Source organism: Scleropages formosus, chromosome 25 (genome assembly GCF_900964775.1).
Source record: "Scleropages formosus chromosome 25, fSclFor1.1, whole genome shotgun sequence".
Classification (NCBI taxonomy): Eukaryota; Metazoa; Chordata; class Actinopteri; order Osteoglossiformes; family Osteoglossidae; genus Scleropages; species Scleropages formosus.
The window spans coordinates 15,009,049-15,023,639 of NC_041830.1; the positions used below are offsets into that span (position 1 = coordinate 15,009,049).

The 14,591-nt window shown below is 44.7% G+C and overlaps 1 protein-coding gene across 1 annotated transcript; it reads right to left on the reverse strand.

Annotated features, from left to right (window-relative positions):
* Positions 1–1,921: 1,921 nt before the first annotated feature.
* Positions 1,922–10,741, reverse strand: LOC108921586 (uncharacterized). The gene is made up of 5 exons (XM_018731095.1): positions 10,605–10,741; positions 4,471–4,800; positions 3,960–4,103; positions 3,178–3,215; positions 1,922–2,610 (listed from the first exon to the last, which is right to left on the reverse strand). The coding sequence occupies exons 1-5, from the start codon at positions 10,705–10,707 to the stop codon at positions 2,407–2,409; spliced, it is 819 nt and encodes a 272-aa protein (XP_018586611.1). The 5' UTR covers positions 10,708–10,741; the 3' UTR covers positions 1,922–2,406.
* Positions 10,742–14,591: the final 3,850 nt, after the last annotated feature.

Sequence of the window (14,591 nt, forward strand, 5' to 3'; positions counted from 1 at the left end):
CCAGATCTAATTCCATTATCCATTTTATGGTTTTCGTGATAGATGTTAGCGTGAAAAAAACACAAGAAAAGTCAAACTTTCTATAGCACCAATAGCATTTGCTCCCGGGAAAGTAGGCAGTATTAAAATGAGGAAACATTTGCTTTTCTACATACCAGCTCCTTGAAGCCTTGCCATGACTCAGGCTACAGTGCAGTTATGTGGGTGTTTTATACCATCATCATACGTATGTTAACCAGGCAAACTTTATAACACATTGGTGGACATTGATGATCGCCCAACAGGAATAATTCCTGTTTTTTCCCCTGTTGGTCAAGCCTGGCCCGGTTCTCTTACATAATCCATCTAATTGAGTAATTGTATTTGCTGAAATATTTCAGAGAAACGAAATTAAAAGGGTGGCCTGAAACGAAAGTAAATTTCTCCCTTTTTTAAAATAACAAAAGTAGTTGATAAGACCTGCTTATGTGAATATGAGGAATTTGTGTTCTTATTTATTTGAAACTGGCAATACTGTGTTTTTGGTTGTTGCCCCATTTACTTTATTGTCAGTCTTCAATTTATTGATTTATCCTTATGCCTTGGTGCAAGAATTTATTTTCATATGTTGGTTTGTCAGTTTCTCTAAATGAAATCTAAAAGTGTATTTAGTGGAATTAAGAACTGCGAAAGAACAGCCCTTGACTGCCTTTTACAAATGTGGCTAGACGTGCGTAGAGCTGCGATATTAATTTTTACCCAGGTTGCCTAAGAGCTCTTGTGGTTGGTGAGACACATGGATCTCAAGTGCAGAGGCTGCTGGTTCATGTCTATTCCTCTGCTGCTGTTGTTTTGCCTCTGAGAAAGATATTTACCCACAGTTCCTCATGGAAAAATAGCCAGCTGTATAAATATTATAGTCCATATTATCATCTCATATTGCAGTCAAGTCAGTCTTCTGGTGACCTCATGTACAGATTCTCTGGAACGTTCTGTCCTCCACTTGTGGTCCTTAGCCTTGCAAAGTGTGTGTCCGACGTCGCTGAGGTTGAGTCCGTTCATTTGGTTGCCGCACGTCATCTCTTCCAGTTTTTCCGGCCACGAAAGTCTTCTCATGAAGAGTCCAAAGCGTAGTGACCTCCGAATCTTCACCTGCTCTTCCGATCACAGTTCTGGTTTCATTTGTTCTAACGTCCCTCTGTTTGTATCAAAGGCGGTTCAGTAATGATCTGACTGAAGAGTTAAAAAGGTGTTTCCTGATGAAGATGAAGTAACTGTCACACCAGTGTGATTCACCTGCTTTTGTTTATTTATTCCATCCACTAGTGTGTATGAGGACTGACTTGACTGCGGCTCCACCGAACACTTAGGTTAAATTCCTCATGTCTCATTTTGGCTTTCATTACCCATTTGTATTGATCTTATATCCTTTATTATTTTTTCTCAGATCATAGTTAGGTAAATTTGCTTATGTAAATGAGATGGCATGAAATAAACGGTGCTGTGCCACTGAGAGAAGTGTGAAGTACAGTATGAAAATCTCACCATTGTCAATATGCTGAAGTGCAAAAAAAGAAAAAAAAAAGTGCTGCACTGCTCGCTGCTTCTGCGTTCTATTGAATTTTGTGCAAAACCTAAATGTGAAAGGTGTCGGATGAATCTGTACACACTTTCTCGAGGAAAGAGTGCAGAACACGTTTTGGGGAAGCGGCTGCTTCACACCCCTGCAGTGCTCACGGAGAGGTGAGTAACGGGCGCTAAAACTTACGAAACTCTTCACATTTACCCCCCAGCAGGGTACGTGTCCATGGTAAGCTCTCCAGTCTTCAGAAGTATGACTGAAACATGACAAGCTGGCATTAAAAAAGATGATTTTGCCCCGACTGTGGAAGAACAAACCACCCCATCAGCCAATCTCATACAAATCAGTTTATTTCCTCTATATGCAAATAAATAGTAAAAAAACAAAGAACAAAAAGGTCGCCTCTCATGGCGTAAACCTCGCATATCGAGGCGTGGAAGACATTCTCGGTACACAGAGGGGCACCGTTGCAACACGAAAGCGCTTATTTTGTTTGTATTCACACCTTTACCTCGATCCCGCGACATCCTGGACACTTCTCCTTACTGTAATGCAAATTCGCTGTACTGAGCTGCATTTTATTGGTAGCTGTGTGTTATTGGGGCGGGGCCAAACACCTGTGCACCTGTCTCTGCGTCCCTGGTGAGGTGGGGTGGTTCAAACCCGAGAACGCCAGCGTTCGGACCCGGGGCGCTGCAGTCTCGCGCGTAGATAGTGTTGGGTTTCGCGTGCTTGGTGGGGGGGATCCTGCGCCGCGCGACCAAGGAGTAGAGCAGCGGTGGGCCGCCCTGTCCTTAGTGTTCAGCTCTTCCTTGATTCCGGGGCCTCTGGAAACCCAGTCTTGTTCAGCAGACTCCTGTCGGGTTCTTTGCTGCTCCCTGGTGATTCCTCTGCTGGAAGGTGATGACCGAGTACTCCACATTGTCCCGGAGATCCAGTCTGGACCCTCTGCTCCAGTCTCCATCCTGCCCGCTTGGTCTGCTTTGGAATTCCAGCACCCCGTACTCTATGGAGTACCCGGGAAGGTGGCTGGGATCCTTGCTGGTCACCTGTAGGAAACAAACATCACCTTCAGATCAGAGGTTCTGAAACCTTCTCAAGGCCACGGACCCCTTTAGGAATCTCATGACTTAAGGACCCCGTCCCTGTCCTAAGCAGCGTCGCAGCAAACCAGAGCCCGACTCGCCAACACAGGGCGCAAGGCCGAAGGGGGAGGGGACACAACCAGGATGGGACGCCAGTCCATTGCAAGACACCCCAGACAGGACTCAACCCCAGACCCGCCGGAGAGCAGAACCCGGCCAAGCCCGCCACACCACCGCGCCCCCTCGGAAGAAATAGCGCACTAAAAATGGATTACCGTCACGTAGAATTATCCCACAGACACCGATGTCACACCGATATTTTTAACTTTTATCTGAAGCCCGTTCACAGACCCCCAACGGCTCCATGGACCGCAGGAAACCAAGTTGTTGACGGCTCACATTTTTATCCACCTACAGACACACCCCAGGAGCACAGACTGCCGCTCTCAACTTTCAGTTCATTATGGACCTATTTTACACCTGTTTTTGTTACTTGAAATATGGCTGCGGGGAGGAGATGCGGATGCTCACCTGGCTGTTCTCGGCACTCCTCTGAGTCGGCTGGTTGGCTGCAGAAAAGGGGACACCTGTCAGTCACCGGGCAAAACGTATTTACATGTAAACAAAAGATATTTACCAGTTACTCCAGACCGACCAGAGCATGCACCCTGTATGTTTAATCTCCCTTGACCTGGATTTTGTTTCGCCTTTTAGAAGTCTTATAACAATTACTTTAGACTCCCATCGGCGATGATTTTTACCCATTTTAAACTGTTAATGTGGGTAAAACTCCCTGGATCCAATCACCCATCATACAGCAGACCAGTGAAGTTTTTTTTATGATATTATTATGTTTTGGAAGGTGGCAATAAGGAAAATATAATACATTTATAGATGAAGATAAGTATATTTTACATATTAATCTCCAACTTTCAAGCATAATTACACAAAATATACATATGCATATGCATATACATATACAACCGAGTCCAGCTGAATTCAGCTTTTAAATAGAAAAGCTTTGCATTTTAATTTAAAATGTGGAAAAACTGCAATAACAAATTTGTAAATTGTATAAATTTATAATATAAATGTATTATGTGTTGTTATATATTTATAATATAAATATACAAATTAATGTACGTCGCTTTGGAGAAAAGCGTTTGCTAAACGAATGAATGTAAATGTAATGCAAAATGTGATTTTCCCCAGCAGAAAACAAAAAAGTACATTAATTGATGTTTTGATTATGCTGGGAAGGAGAGCAATGTTGCAGCACAGGGATTGGCCCGTCCATGGCTCCGCCTCCGCACCTGAGCTCCTCTCATTGGTCAGGTAGAACCAGCTGACGAGCGCCACGGACAGCACGGCGGCCCCCAGCCCGCAGATGACGTAGACGTACGTGATGGACTGCGAGCTTCCCGCAGAGGTCTCTGTGCAGTTCACGGGTGTCAGATCTTTAGAAGAAAACATTTCATCAGGACAGTTTCACCAGAGCCTCATTTCAAAAACATCATACACTTATAGTGCGTATGAATAAGGACAGGTGACCTCTGACCTTAGAGGAGCACGTACCACTCTGAGTCGTTGCATCTGAAAATAATTTACGTGGCAGATCTACAGTCGGGAGAGTCCGTGTAATATTCTATGAACGTAACCGTGAAAGTTAATGATAATTAATAATTAATCATGATCAGTTAATCTTGTACGAATTCGTTATACTGTTTTTCACAGCAGTTGCAGATTTGTGGTTGCTGTACTTGGGCCGAATATTGTGCGAGCGATTTTATTATTATTATTATTAGCCCCAGTCACATGTCGTACCTGTGGCTGCCAGGTGGACCGTGAGCAGCACTTTGAAGCTCTCGGTGACGTCCGCGTTCGAGCGGTCGTGGAAAAGCGCCACGTAGTACGTTCCGGAGTCCCCTTCCGTGACCCCGTGGATGACGAGGGCCACCTTGCCGCTCGTCACATTTAAGGACAGGTGAGAGGACGGGGCGGGCGAGGACGCCGCCCTCCACTCGGCCGACTTGTTCCCGTCCTTGTAGAGGTTGGCGTACTTCAGCAGGGTGCCATCGAAGGAGCCGTTGAAGGAGAAGAGGATGGTGACGTTCTCACCCGCCACCCCCTTCACTTCTTTGGCCAGCAGGGGCTCTGTGTGCAGGGCAAAGAGAGCTGGATTTCATTGGTGTGGACTTCACGTGGGTTACGACAGCGACCAAGTGTGTGTGATCGTCCTGTGGTTGACTGGTGTTCTCTCTAGGGTGTACCCTGCCTTACACCCCCTGCCTCCGGGATAGACTCCGGACCACCGCGACTCCGCGCTCGACACTGATAATGTATGAACGGATGATGCGTGTGAAGATCCGCATCCGTATCATTCGTGGCGAATTTCACATCTGCTTCTCTGTCTGTGAAATCCAAAGAGCACATAATTTTAAATAATATTAAAAAAAAGAAAACCACAGGCCAGTTCGAAGGTTGGTTACTTCTACACACTTGGGAAGGAAATCCGTTATTGCATGTTATTGCAAATATGTTATAAATATGTTATTAAGTGTCTCATTTTCTTCCATGAGAAAAGTTCATGTTTGAAGCGTATGATAATAATTGTGGGATATTCTGCAATACCTTTGCCAAACTTTGCCAGTGACAGTTGACACCTCTCGTGTTATTAACCCGGCCAATCAAAATTTAGGGGTGTCAAATTTTGCAGTTAAAATCCATAATCTAATAAATTTTAATCTTGGAAAAAAATTCTTAAAAGAAAAAAAGCCTGCTTAGTAATTACCATTTTATTAGAAAATTGAACACCTGCTGCTGCCTCTACCTACCAGCTTTGTAGGCGATGCCAGCTCTCGCTGTACACACTAAATAGTTCATATCTATTCGTTCCCTTAACCAACTTCAGTCTCAAAAATACATTTCTTTTCCAGTCCATCTCGTTAAATATAAATTTGTGTTCTGTACACGCATTATATCCACATACGTGTTAAAGAAATAACTATACTGTATATTAAAAATAATATAAATAATTACATAAATCACTTCCCCGTCGTGATGTGGATCTAATATAAAAATAATTTTGTCATATATGTATGCGTACCTTTTTTAATTTAGAAATAGAACTGTATGTCTGTTCACCGCTGCATTTTCTCGCCGTACTGATTCCGAGTGTGTTGCCGATGTGCTGTTAACTCCTAATAATAAAAAGGTTTAACTAAAGATGAAAAGAATCGGTCCCACAACTGCAGGTGAAAGAGAGGGTGACGCAACGGTCGACCGAGTCGAACCGTCCGCGGCGACAGGCCCGGAGCCAAGTGTTCGCTCCTCCGATAAAAAAAAAAAAAAAAAAGTGACATGATGAACGTTAGACGGGCGAGAAACCATTGGACCACAGCGCGACCCGGTGACCTCTCGCTCGTTTTACATTAAATTTATTCGTTTAGCACGTTAGAGCCGCACCCCTTCGCTGCGTCGTCGATACGGGAGCTGGGAAGCCGAACGGCTGAGCTTATGCACTCTCACCACCGGACCCCCGGATGTGTGCACGTGTGTGTGTGTGTGTGTGCGTGTGCGCGAACAAGTAAGTGTGATGTCAGGGTGCCTGGCAGCTGTATGTGAGCTCGAACGCTGTGCCTCAGCGCTTCCTGCCGCGTGGGCCTCATGTGGGCACTGACATCACACCTGCGGTTAGTGCAGCGATGCTGCGAGCTTGTTTGTTTAACCATTTCTGAGCTGGGTGTGGAGCGGGAACGCGACACCTTTAATTACGAGAACACCATGGTGGGGGGGGGGGACAACTGGTGATTCACTGGCCCCGCCCACTCTAGGCCACATACGATCTGTCCGCAACGACGAGCTCCAGGTAACATCTTTCAGAAACCAGGCTGTGCTCTATGTTATCTCTCACCATCAGGCGGGGGGGCAGCTGGAAATTGGAGTAAAACTGTGATTTTTCCATTAAGGTGGGTGGGTGGCACAAGTGACACTCATCACGAGACCATATTTCATAACTCCTGGTAACAGAGCTAATAGGGAGACCGCTGCGGTTGCTGATAACTGTGCGAAACCTGAATGTCGCCAGGTTGAGTCCCCCTCCCTGTTACCGCAGCAAGGAGGGAGTGAACACGCTACTGACCCTGAGCTGGCCCAGCACAAACATGTCCAAGGTGTCTTGCACCAAAGTATCATCTAAATAGTGACATACTGTTAATAGGGACTGAAGGTGGTGTGATGGTTAGGGGGTTGTCACCTTACCCTGGAAGAACATGGGCTCAAATCTCTGCTTCTGCTGTCACACCCATGATTTTGCAAAATGACCCATCTGAGGGTAAATACACACACACACATACACACACACACACACACTGGATGAAGTTGCTTGCCCCAAGTGGGGGGGTCGTGGTCAGCCAGAGTCTAACTGGCAACACAAGGCGTATGGCTGGAAGGGCACCCCAAATGGGACTCGAACCCCCGACCTACCAGAGAGCCGGACCTGGCCAAGCCCACTGCACCACCATGCCTCCCCGGGGTAAATAATCAAAACAAATAACAAAAAGCACAATTACCCAGAGGCATATTCGTACATAACTCCTCTATAATGAAACCCTGTGACTAATATTCTCGGTTGCCCTAATACCTAACACGTTGTTTTATAATAATAATTTTGAGAGACGCTGCAACAACAAAAAGTTACACAGTTATGAAAACAAAGATTTGTGAAAGGTCTGTGTATCTGCGCCACAACGGGTAGATAACTGGAAGTAGCTTAATACAAAAATCAAAGTCGCTTCGAAAATTGTCAGCTAAATAAATAAAAGAAATAAATGAATTAATAATAATAATAATAAGCCAGAACCATCTCCTAACACAGGACATACAAGATGCTCATTTTTTATACTGCCCCTTGTAATAAGTGACACAATGAGATCTGCTCTGGGAATGACTGAAAGCTCGAACCCTTATCACTGCACACATCGAGCGATCACCTCCAGTGGCACAAAGGGTTGTGGTTCAACATGGAAAGTCCAGTTCAGCTGCGGGAAAGAGTGCTGATGCAGCAGAGAGAATCAATGTTTACTAAGTGTCCCAGCATGACCCCGCACTTCACACACATTTTTTCCATTGCTTACTTTTTAATAGGCGCCAAGTAACGGAAATTAATGAACATGTAGCTCATCTGACTCACTTTTGCAAGGCAAAAATACACAGATTTTTACCTCCCCAGCGCACTACTGCGACGGTGATGCACTATTTTTTTGTGGATGTACGGTTTTTAATTTATTCTCGTTCATTTTTGCCCCACGCGTTCAGGATAGTCTCCGGACCACCACGACCCTTCCTCGGACTAGCTGTTTTTCATAATTGATAGATCAAGGGAAGGGTGACATTTTTACGTTTTATATCAAGTTTTGGCAGTTTAATGTCGCCAAGCATGTAATTTCTTCATATATTACTGTAATATATAAGTGATATAATAAAAATACAGTTTGAATGCTTCCAGAAAATTTCCCCACGTCCTTTACTCAACTGATAAGTGTGGTTTTCCGTTAATGTAGCTCAACGCAATTGGCCTAATGATCCAGCCAACGGAAGAATATTAGATAAATATATATTAAATGTTGACTTTTACCACAAACGCGAGGAAAAACGAAGAATATTACACACAAATATTCATGCGCAGTACGTCGCCCTAGACCCTAAAACCGTTCGAGTGATCAGGAAAAATAAAATAGCGGTTAAAATATAACCGTTGTCTTCCTCTTCAGTTACACCATCAGGTACAATTACTTCCCAGATAAAACATTTTTCCTTTTTGAAAATAAATATGAAAAGCTACTTGTAGAAATTCTTCTGTCAGTCATTATGAATATTTCATTAATTCCACGTTCGGTCACTGAAAAATCTCTATATATTGGGGGCATTTCTGATTCTGGTATACTTACACCGACCTTTCACACATCTTTGCTTCAAGATCCCTCAAAATTAATATTCTGTTATGCAATAACTGTCCAGGTATGAGACGAGACTTTTCACTAGAGCTAAGTTAAATACATTTATTCATGTGCCTGATGCTTCTCTCCAGGGCAACTTGGAACATTAACCCATTTATATTTATTTAGCTGACACTTTTCTCCAAAGCAGCTTACAGCAATTTACCCATTTATACAGCTAGGTAATTTTACTGGAGAAATTCAGGGTAAGTATCTTGCTTAAGGGTACCACAGCCAGAAGTGAGGCTCAAACCTGCAACCTCTAGGTCCAAAGGCAGTTGCTCTAACCACTATGTTACCAACTAACCCTAATTATTTTATTTTATTCTACTTTTTTTTTTTTCTTTCAAATTGCAGGGTAAGTACCTTGCACAAGGGCACTACAGCAAGAGTGGGGATTCAAACCTGCAACCTCTAGGTACAAAGGCACCCCTTCAACTTCTATGCTACCTGCTACCATAGCATATTTACAGTAAATAACCCCTACTAATAATAGTACTGTTAATTACTAATATTTAATAGTAATACTCATAGTATTAATGATAATAAAAATAATAATGTACTATTTATCACTAGTCTGGCGTGTCGGTTGCAGTTATTAATCCAGTTACTTTAAGAGTGCAGTTTAAGGTGCTTTCAAAGGTATAACAGCAGGACCCTCTCTGTGCAGCTTTCAGCGTAACGTGGTTCTATTGACTGTGTGCCTGCCTGCCTGTCCCTTCCTCTATCTCTCTGTCTCGTCGCATCTCCCGGTTCCCCGAGTCCCTGTCGGGAGTTTGCGCTCGAACCGACGGCCGTGTTCTTCCCCCGCCCCCCGCCCCCCGCCCCCGAAACCAAACAAGAGCCCCGAGACGCGCCTCGTGCCGGCGAACACAACCGGCTCTTCGCCTCCTCTACAGACAACGTGTTTGTGTCTAAAAAGACGAGATGCTGCAGAATTTCCACGTGGGGCGACAGGGGAAAGACCTTGAAGGGAAACATGCAAACACGATAACAGGCCTCAAACACAGTCATATTTTTCTCATTATTTATTCATCTAAATCTTTCCTCCAAAGTGACTTACAGCATTCTGTCTGTACATTGATCTCCTTACAGTCATTTACCTACTTATACCCACTGCAGTTTTTACCACATCTGTTCAGGGTAAGTACTTCGATGAAGCGTAGCGCTGCAGGAGCAGGGATTCGAACCCAGGTCCTTCCACTGCAGGATGACAGCTCTAGCCACTACTCCCCCTGCTGCCCACCGCTGGCCTTTGGAATATGGGTCCAGAGGACTTACTGGAATTTCTCGGCTACACGGTGATGGTCGCTGATCAGTTTACCACGACGCAGTACCGGCATTACTATGGTCCTGTCTGAGCGAAAGCCTCATTGACTCGACCTGTCGATTCTCTGCCGCGACACGGCTCGTCCAGGTCTGCTCGGCCCTCGGAGGACCTTCTTCGACCAATAACCTGGATATAACCTGAATAACAGAAATCAGAAGGAGCCAGAAAGGCTACAAAACCTCAGGAATCACTAATTCAGCCAAGTGAATTCTAATCTGTGTGACACATATTGGGGTATTTTTCTATTTGCATGTCACGCACAGGACTGTGCTGAGTAATGAAGACAGCGTGGAAAAATAAACAATGATCTCCCTCTGTCACTCGGAACTGCTGAATCCCCCTCCCAACGTCCAGGACGAGCCTCGAAACACAGCTCTTTCGGGCAATATAACGACTTCACAAGTAGAAACTCCTCATCCATTCCACACATGGTATTAGACTCATTCACTCTTCTGCGGGAATCACATGTCCGCATCTGTATCTCTTCATCTGTTGTTCATGCACTCTGGTGTACCGTGTTCTACAGCACTTTGGAGAAAAGTATCTGCCGAAGACATACATGTGAACAAAAGCCGCAGCAGTGCAGAGGCACACGCCAGAGGCCCGGGGCTGGAGCGACGCGGGAGGCTTACCGTGGTACAGGAAGATCAAGACGAGCAGCAGCAGGGAGGAAGGCTGTGAAACGCCGTGACCCGCGACCCTTTGGCAGGCGGCCGCCCGTCCCTTCGAGGCCATGTCTCTGTCTCCCCGTCGTCGCGATGCGCTCGGTCTCGCCTACCTCCTGCGACTGCGCTTCTCCCGGCCGGCGCGCCGGGGTGTACCGGGGTGTCGAAGGGGCGGCGCGTCGCGATAACCACACTCTCAGAGGAAAACCAGAGAAACGGTGTCAGAGCGTCACATCTTCCCCGTTTTTAGACTGCGCTCAGAACACGTTATCGACACGCCTGCATCAGCATCAGTGAAACACACTCGTCACTCGCAGCAGGAGTCTAATGTCAATTTAGTCCTGCATTTATTTTCATAATCCATACATTATAGAAATTTGATTTAAATCACCTAGAAAAAAAATCCCTCCAGGAATCAATGAATCTGGAGATCTTTTTTAAGTTCATTAGTGTACGCATGCATAGTAAAACATAGTAAAACTATTTTATGCCACTTCTTTTTTGCTTCTTTTGAATTTTGTGTTGTTCTGCATTTTGTCATGTACTGATGCAAAAAGTAAAATTACTGATTTGTGGGAAAATTTGAAAAAAGAGAACGAATGAGCTAAAAACATGTTTCTATGATCACCAAAACAAGCGGTGCACAATTATTAAGAATCAGAGAGGCGCTTCGCCTCAAAGGCTCCTAATCAGATCTTGGCATCCTGGGTTCGAGAGCTGTTTCTGCCCGAGTCTCACAATGAAATGTGGGCCAGCTTGTGGTTGCGGCGAAGTCTGAAAACCTTCGAAAAACTGAGCAGAAAGTTTCTGATTTTGCAGCGTGGCGAACAGAACAGGAAAACGTCCTAATGGGACACAAGGCCTGAGAAAAAAATGTAACTTTCATGCAAACGATTTAAAATTTTGATGCTTCCTCCTAGAGGTCAGTCTTTCGGGATGGTGGGAAGTGGCCCGTTTCATTAGCCTGGTAATAATATTTCAAAAAGCAAAAATCTTTTTAAAAATGTCTGCAATGATTACATTTATTACGTTCATTTTTGGGTGGAAAATCTTCGCTGTGAACGAGCGGTAAATTAATCCAGGTCAATAATTCTGTCCGTCCGCTTTTTGATGACCCGCTTTGTGTCTCCTTTGGATGCGGGTTCGAATCCAGCTCAGCCTGTGCGGGATTCATATATACGCCCCGGGTGTGTGCGCGCGTGAGCAAGCGTGTGCGATCGCTCTGTGTCGGACTGCCGTCCCGTCTGGGATGCATCCTGCCTCGCGCCCCACGTTTCCGGGATAGGTGCAAGTGCACCGTTACCCTGCTCTGGCCAACAGCCCGTAAAAAGCTAAACGAATGATGGCAAAACTTAAAAGTGCGCTAAATATCAAGTGGAAGGGTGTCTCGGGCCTTCGAAAGCGTACAGGCGAAAGGGTGACTTGGCTCCTCGCGGTTTCCGAGCCCTTGAGCGGCTCGGCCGAGAGCCCACCCGACAGCGGCTGCTGCGAAGGAGCACCTCTTTGTTGTGGTGACCGCTGTACCGCGCTCAGGCGCTCCTACGAGTGGCGCGGCTTCTGATCCATACCGCTCGATACGTCCTCAACGCACTCCAGTCGTTGCTCGCGCTTAACTTGACACCATGATGCTTACTGTTATTGATAATATTATTGATACTATATTAATTGTAACAGGGCCCATCGAGTGGCGGCACTAGGGGGTTGTGATGGGTGTGCGGACACCATCAAAGGGGGTGACACCAAAATGACCGTCTATGAAATTTTTGTGCAGGGTTTCAGCAGAAATTAATTATTGTTTAGAAAAATATCCCTGTAGTTCGTCATAAGAACAAAATCATTTTTCGTAATAAAGCCCAGTTTAGATGTATCGATATTCCTACAAGCATAAAACTCTGCGCTCATTGACTTTTTGAACCTTCCAATGCGCTCCGCTCACAGTTCTCATTATTACCCAATTACAATTACAATCACAATTACAATTACAATTGCGGCGATGCTTCCGATCACGTGGTTTCGCCTCCACGCGCTACAAACCCGCTGTTGTTTTCGTCGCCGCCGCTGTTTTTATAGTCGCCGATTTTGTCACATTTTCTCGTGTTTCAGCTACAATATTGTGATAATTAGTATTCGTGAACCTATAGCAATAACGTTAAAAAAAACATAACTTTGATGTAGCTGTTAAACGTTTTTACTTCCAATTCTATTGTTTGTAGATATAAATACATTTAGGCTGTGCGCACGATATATATTGTAATTTAAAAGTGTAATTTAATTGGGCTAGTTGTTAATGTCACTATTATTGCCGTTACGTTCAGTGATATATGGAATTACGATTTACTAGTAACATTAGTACATAAAAAAGGATTCTGTATGGTTTGGTATGGGAGGTGGTCCATGGGGGGGATGACACCAACCCTAGTGACGCCACTGGGCCCATCGAAACAATGGAAGAAAATCACAGACTAAACCGGACTGAGAAACGCAGCTGTATTATTACAGTAGATGAAACAGATGAATACGAGTCACCAATATGTCACTTATACTGTAAATCAGGTGTGATGATAACAACTTTATTATATGTGTTCCCTAAGCGACTCGTTCGACACATTCAGCAGCATTTTTTTTTTAAATTCTTACGCCGCTTTAAAATACATGTAGCGGCCAGCAGGTGGTGTAGTGACTAGAACCGTGGCCTCGCGTGCCGAAGGTCTTGGGTTCAACTCTCTGTACCTGCAATAATGCCCTTGATCAAGGTACTTACTGTGTAGTGATACAGTAAACGTTACAGCAGTTCTTCATTAGTTCTGTACACAAACCTCTCTGTAAGTTACTTCGGACAGATATTCTTGGTAAGCAAAAAAATGTAAAATTTACATATAAGGTTGATGTTTTGAGTGACAGCCGGCAAAAGCATAATCTATGATCGATATTTTTCTCTTTGATTTTTTTTTTTTTGAAAATGATCAGAAACCATCACGTCGCTTAATTGAGAAAAACATCATTGTCAGTTATTCATGGAGGGAAAACGGAAAAGTGTTATAAAAAATGTATATTTAATGAGTAAAGAGGTAATTAATGAAGTGGAGATGCGGTGAGTCAAGTATTCATCAACTTTCCAAGGAAAACATGAATGTTTGGCTGGAAAAGAAAGAGCGAGAGCGTTTCCTTCACCGTGGGGGTTTACCTAGCAGACCGGCGACTCTCCGAGAAAATTTTGAAATGAATCGTGTTTGTTAATAACTCTCACACACACGCACGCACGCACACACACACACACACATATAGCAGGGCATCCCAACGCAGAGCTGCTGTAATTTTCATTTCTGGACAGGACCAGTTGCACAGCCTGTTATTTAACCAGTGTATAGCAGTAAGGAGCAGGAGGCGATGAGCAGTAACAGTACGGTCAGGGTACTATCAAGCTACAGTCAGAGTACGGTCAGTGTACTATCAGGGTACGATCAGGGTGCGGTCGGGGTGCGGTCAGGGTACAGACAGAGTATGGCCAGGGTACAGTTAGGCTACGATCGGGGTATGGTCAAGGTACGGTCAGGGTACGATCAGGGTACGGTCAGAATCTGTCCAGCACTGGGAGCATGAGAACCACTGAAATACAGCATCTGATTGGAACACGTTCAGTTTCCTGATGCTGTTTCTCAGTCTCGGCTCTTAAGGGCCTTAATAAAGCAGCTGCTCATCACACTGCACATCTGGAACGTAAAACAGACCCTATTTAAAATTCATTAACACCTTATAAAACATATACCGCATCTCTTGAGTGTATATAACGAGGCAGCTGGCGCCGGAGTGGTTAGCGCCGCTCCCTTGCACATGAAAAACCAAGGTTTGAATCCCAGCGCCTGCTGCAGCCCTTTCACCCTGAATTTTAATGGTAAAAAATTACCGTCCTGTATAAATAGAGAAATCCTTGGAAACAGCCTGACTTTTATGTTT

Excerpts from the sequence above, each read along its gene's own strand:
- LOC108921586 (XM_018731095.1), bottom strand. The coding sequence starts at position 10,707 with ATGGCCTCGAAGGGACGGGCGGCCGCCTGCCAAAGGGTCGCGGGTCAC. Across the intron at positions 4,801-10,604 it reads CTTGATCTTCCTGTACCACG|AGCCCCTGCTGGCCAAAGAA; the intron begins GTAAGCCTCCCG and ends CCCTGCACACAG. Across the intron at positions 2,611-3,177 it reads GGAGTGCCGAGAACAGCCAG|GTGACCAGCAAGGATCCCAG; the intron begins GTGAGCATCCGC and ends TGTTTCCTACAG.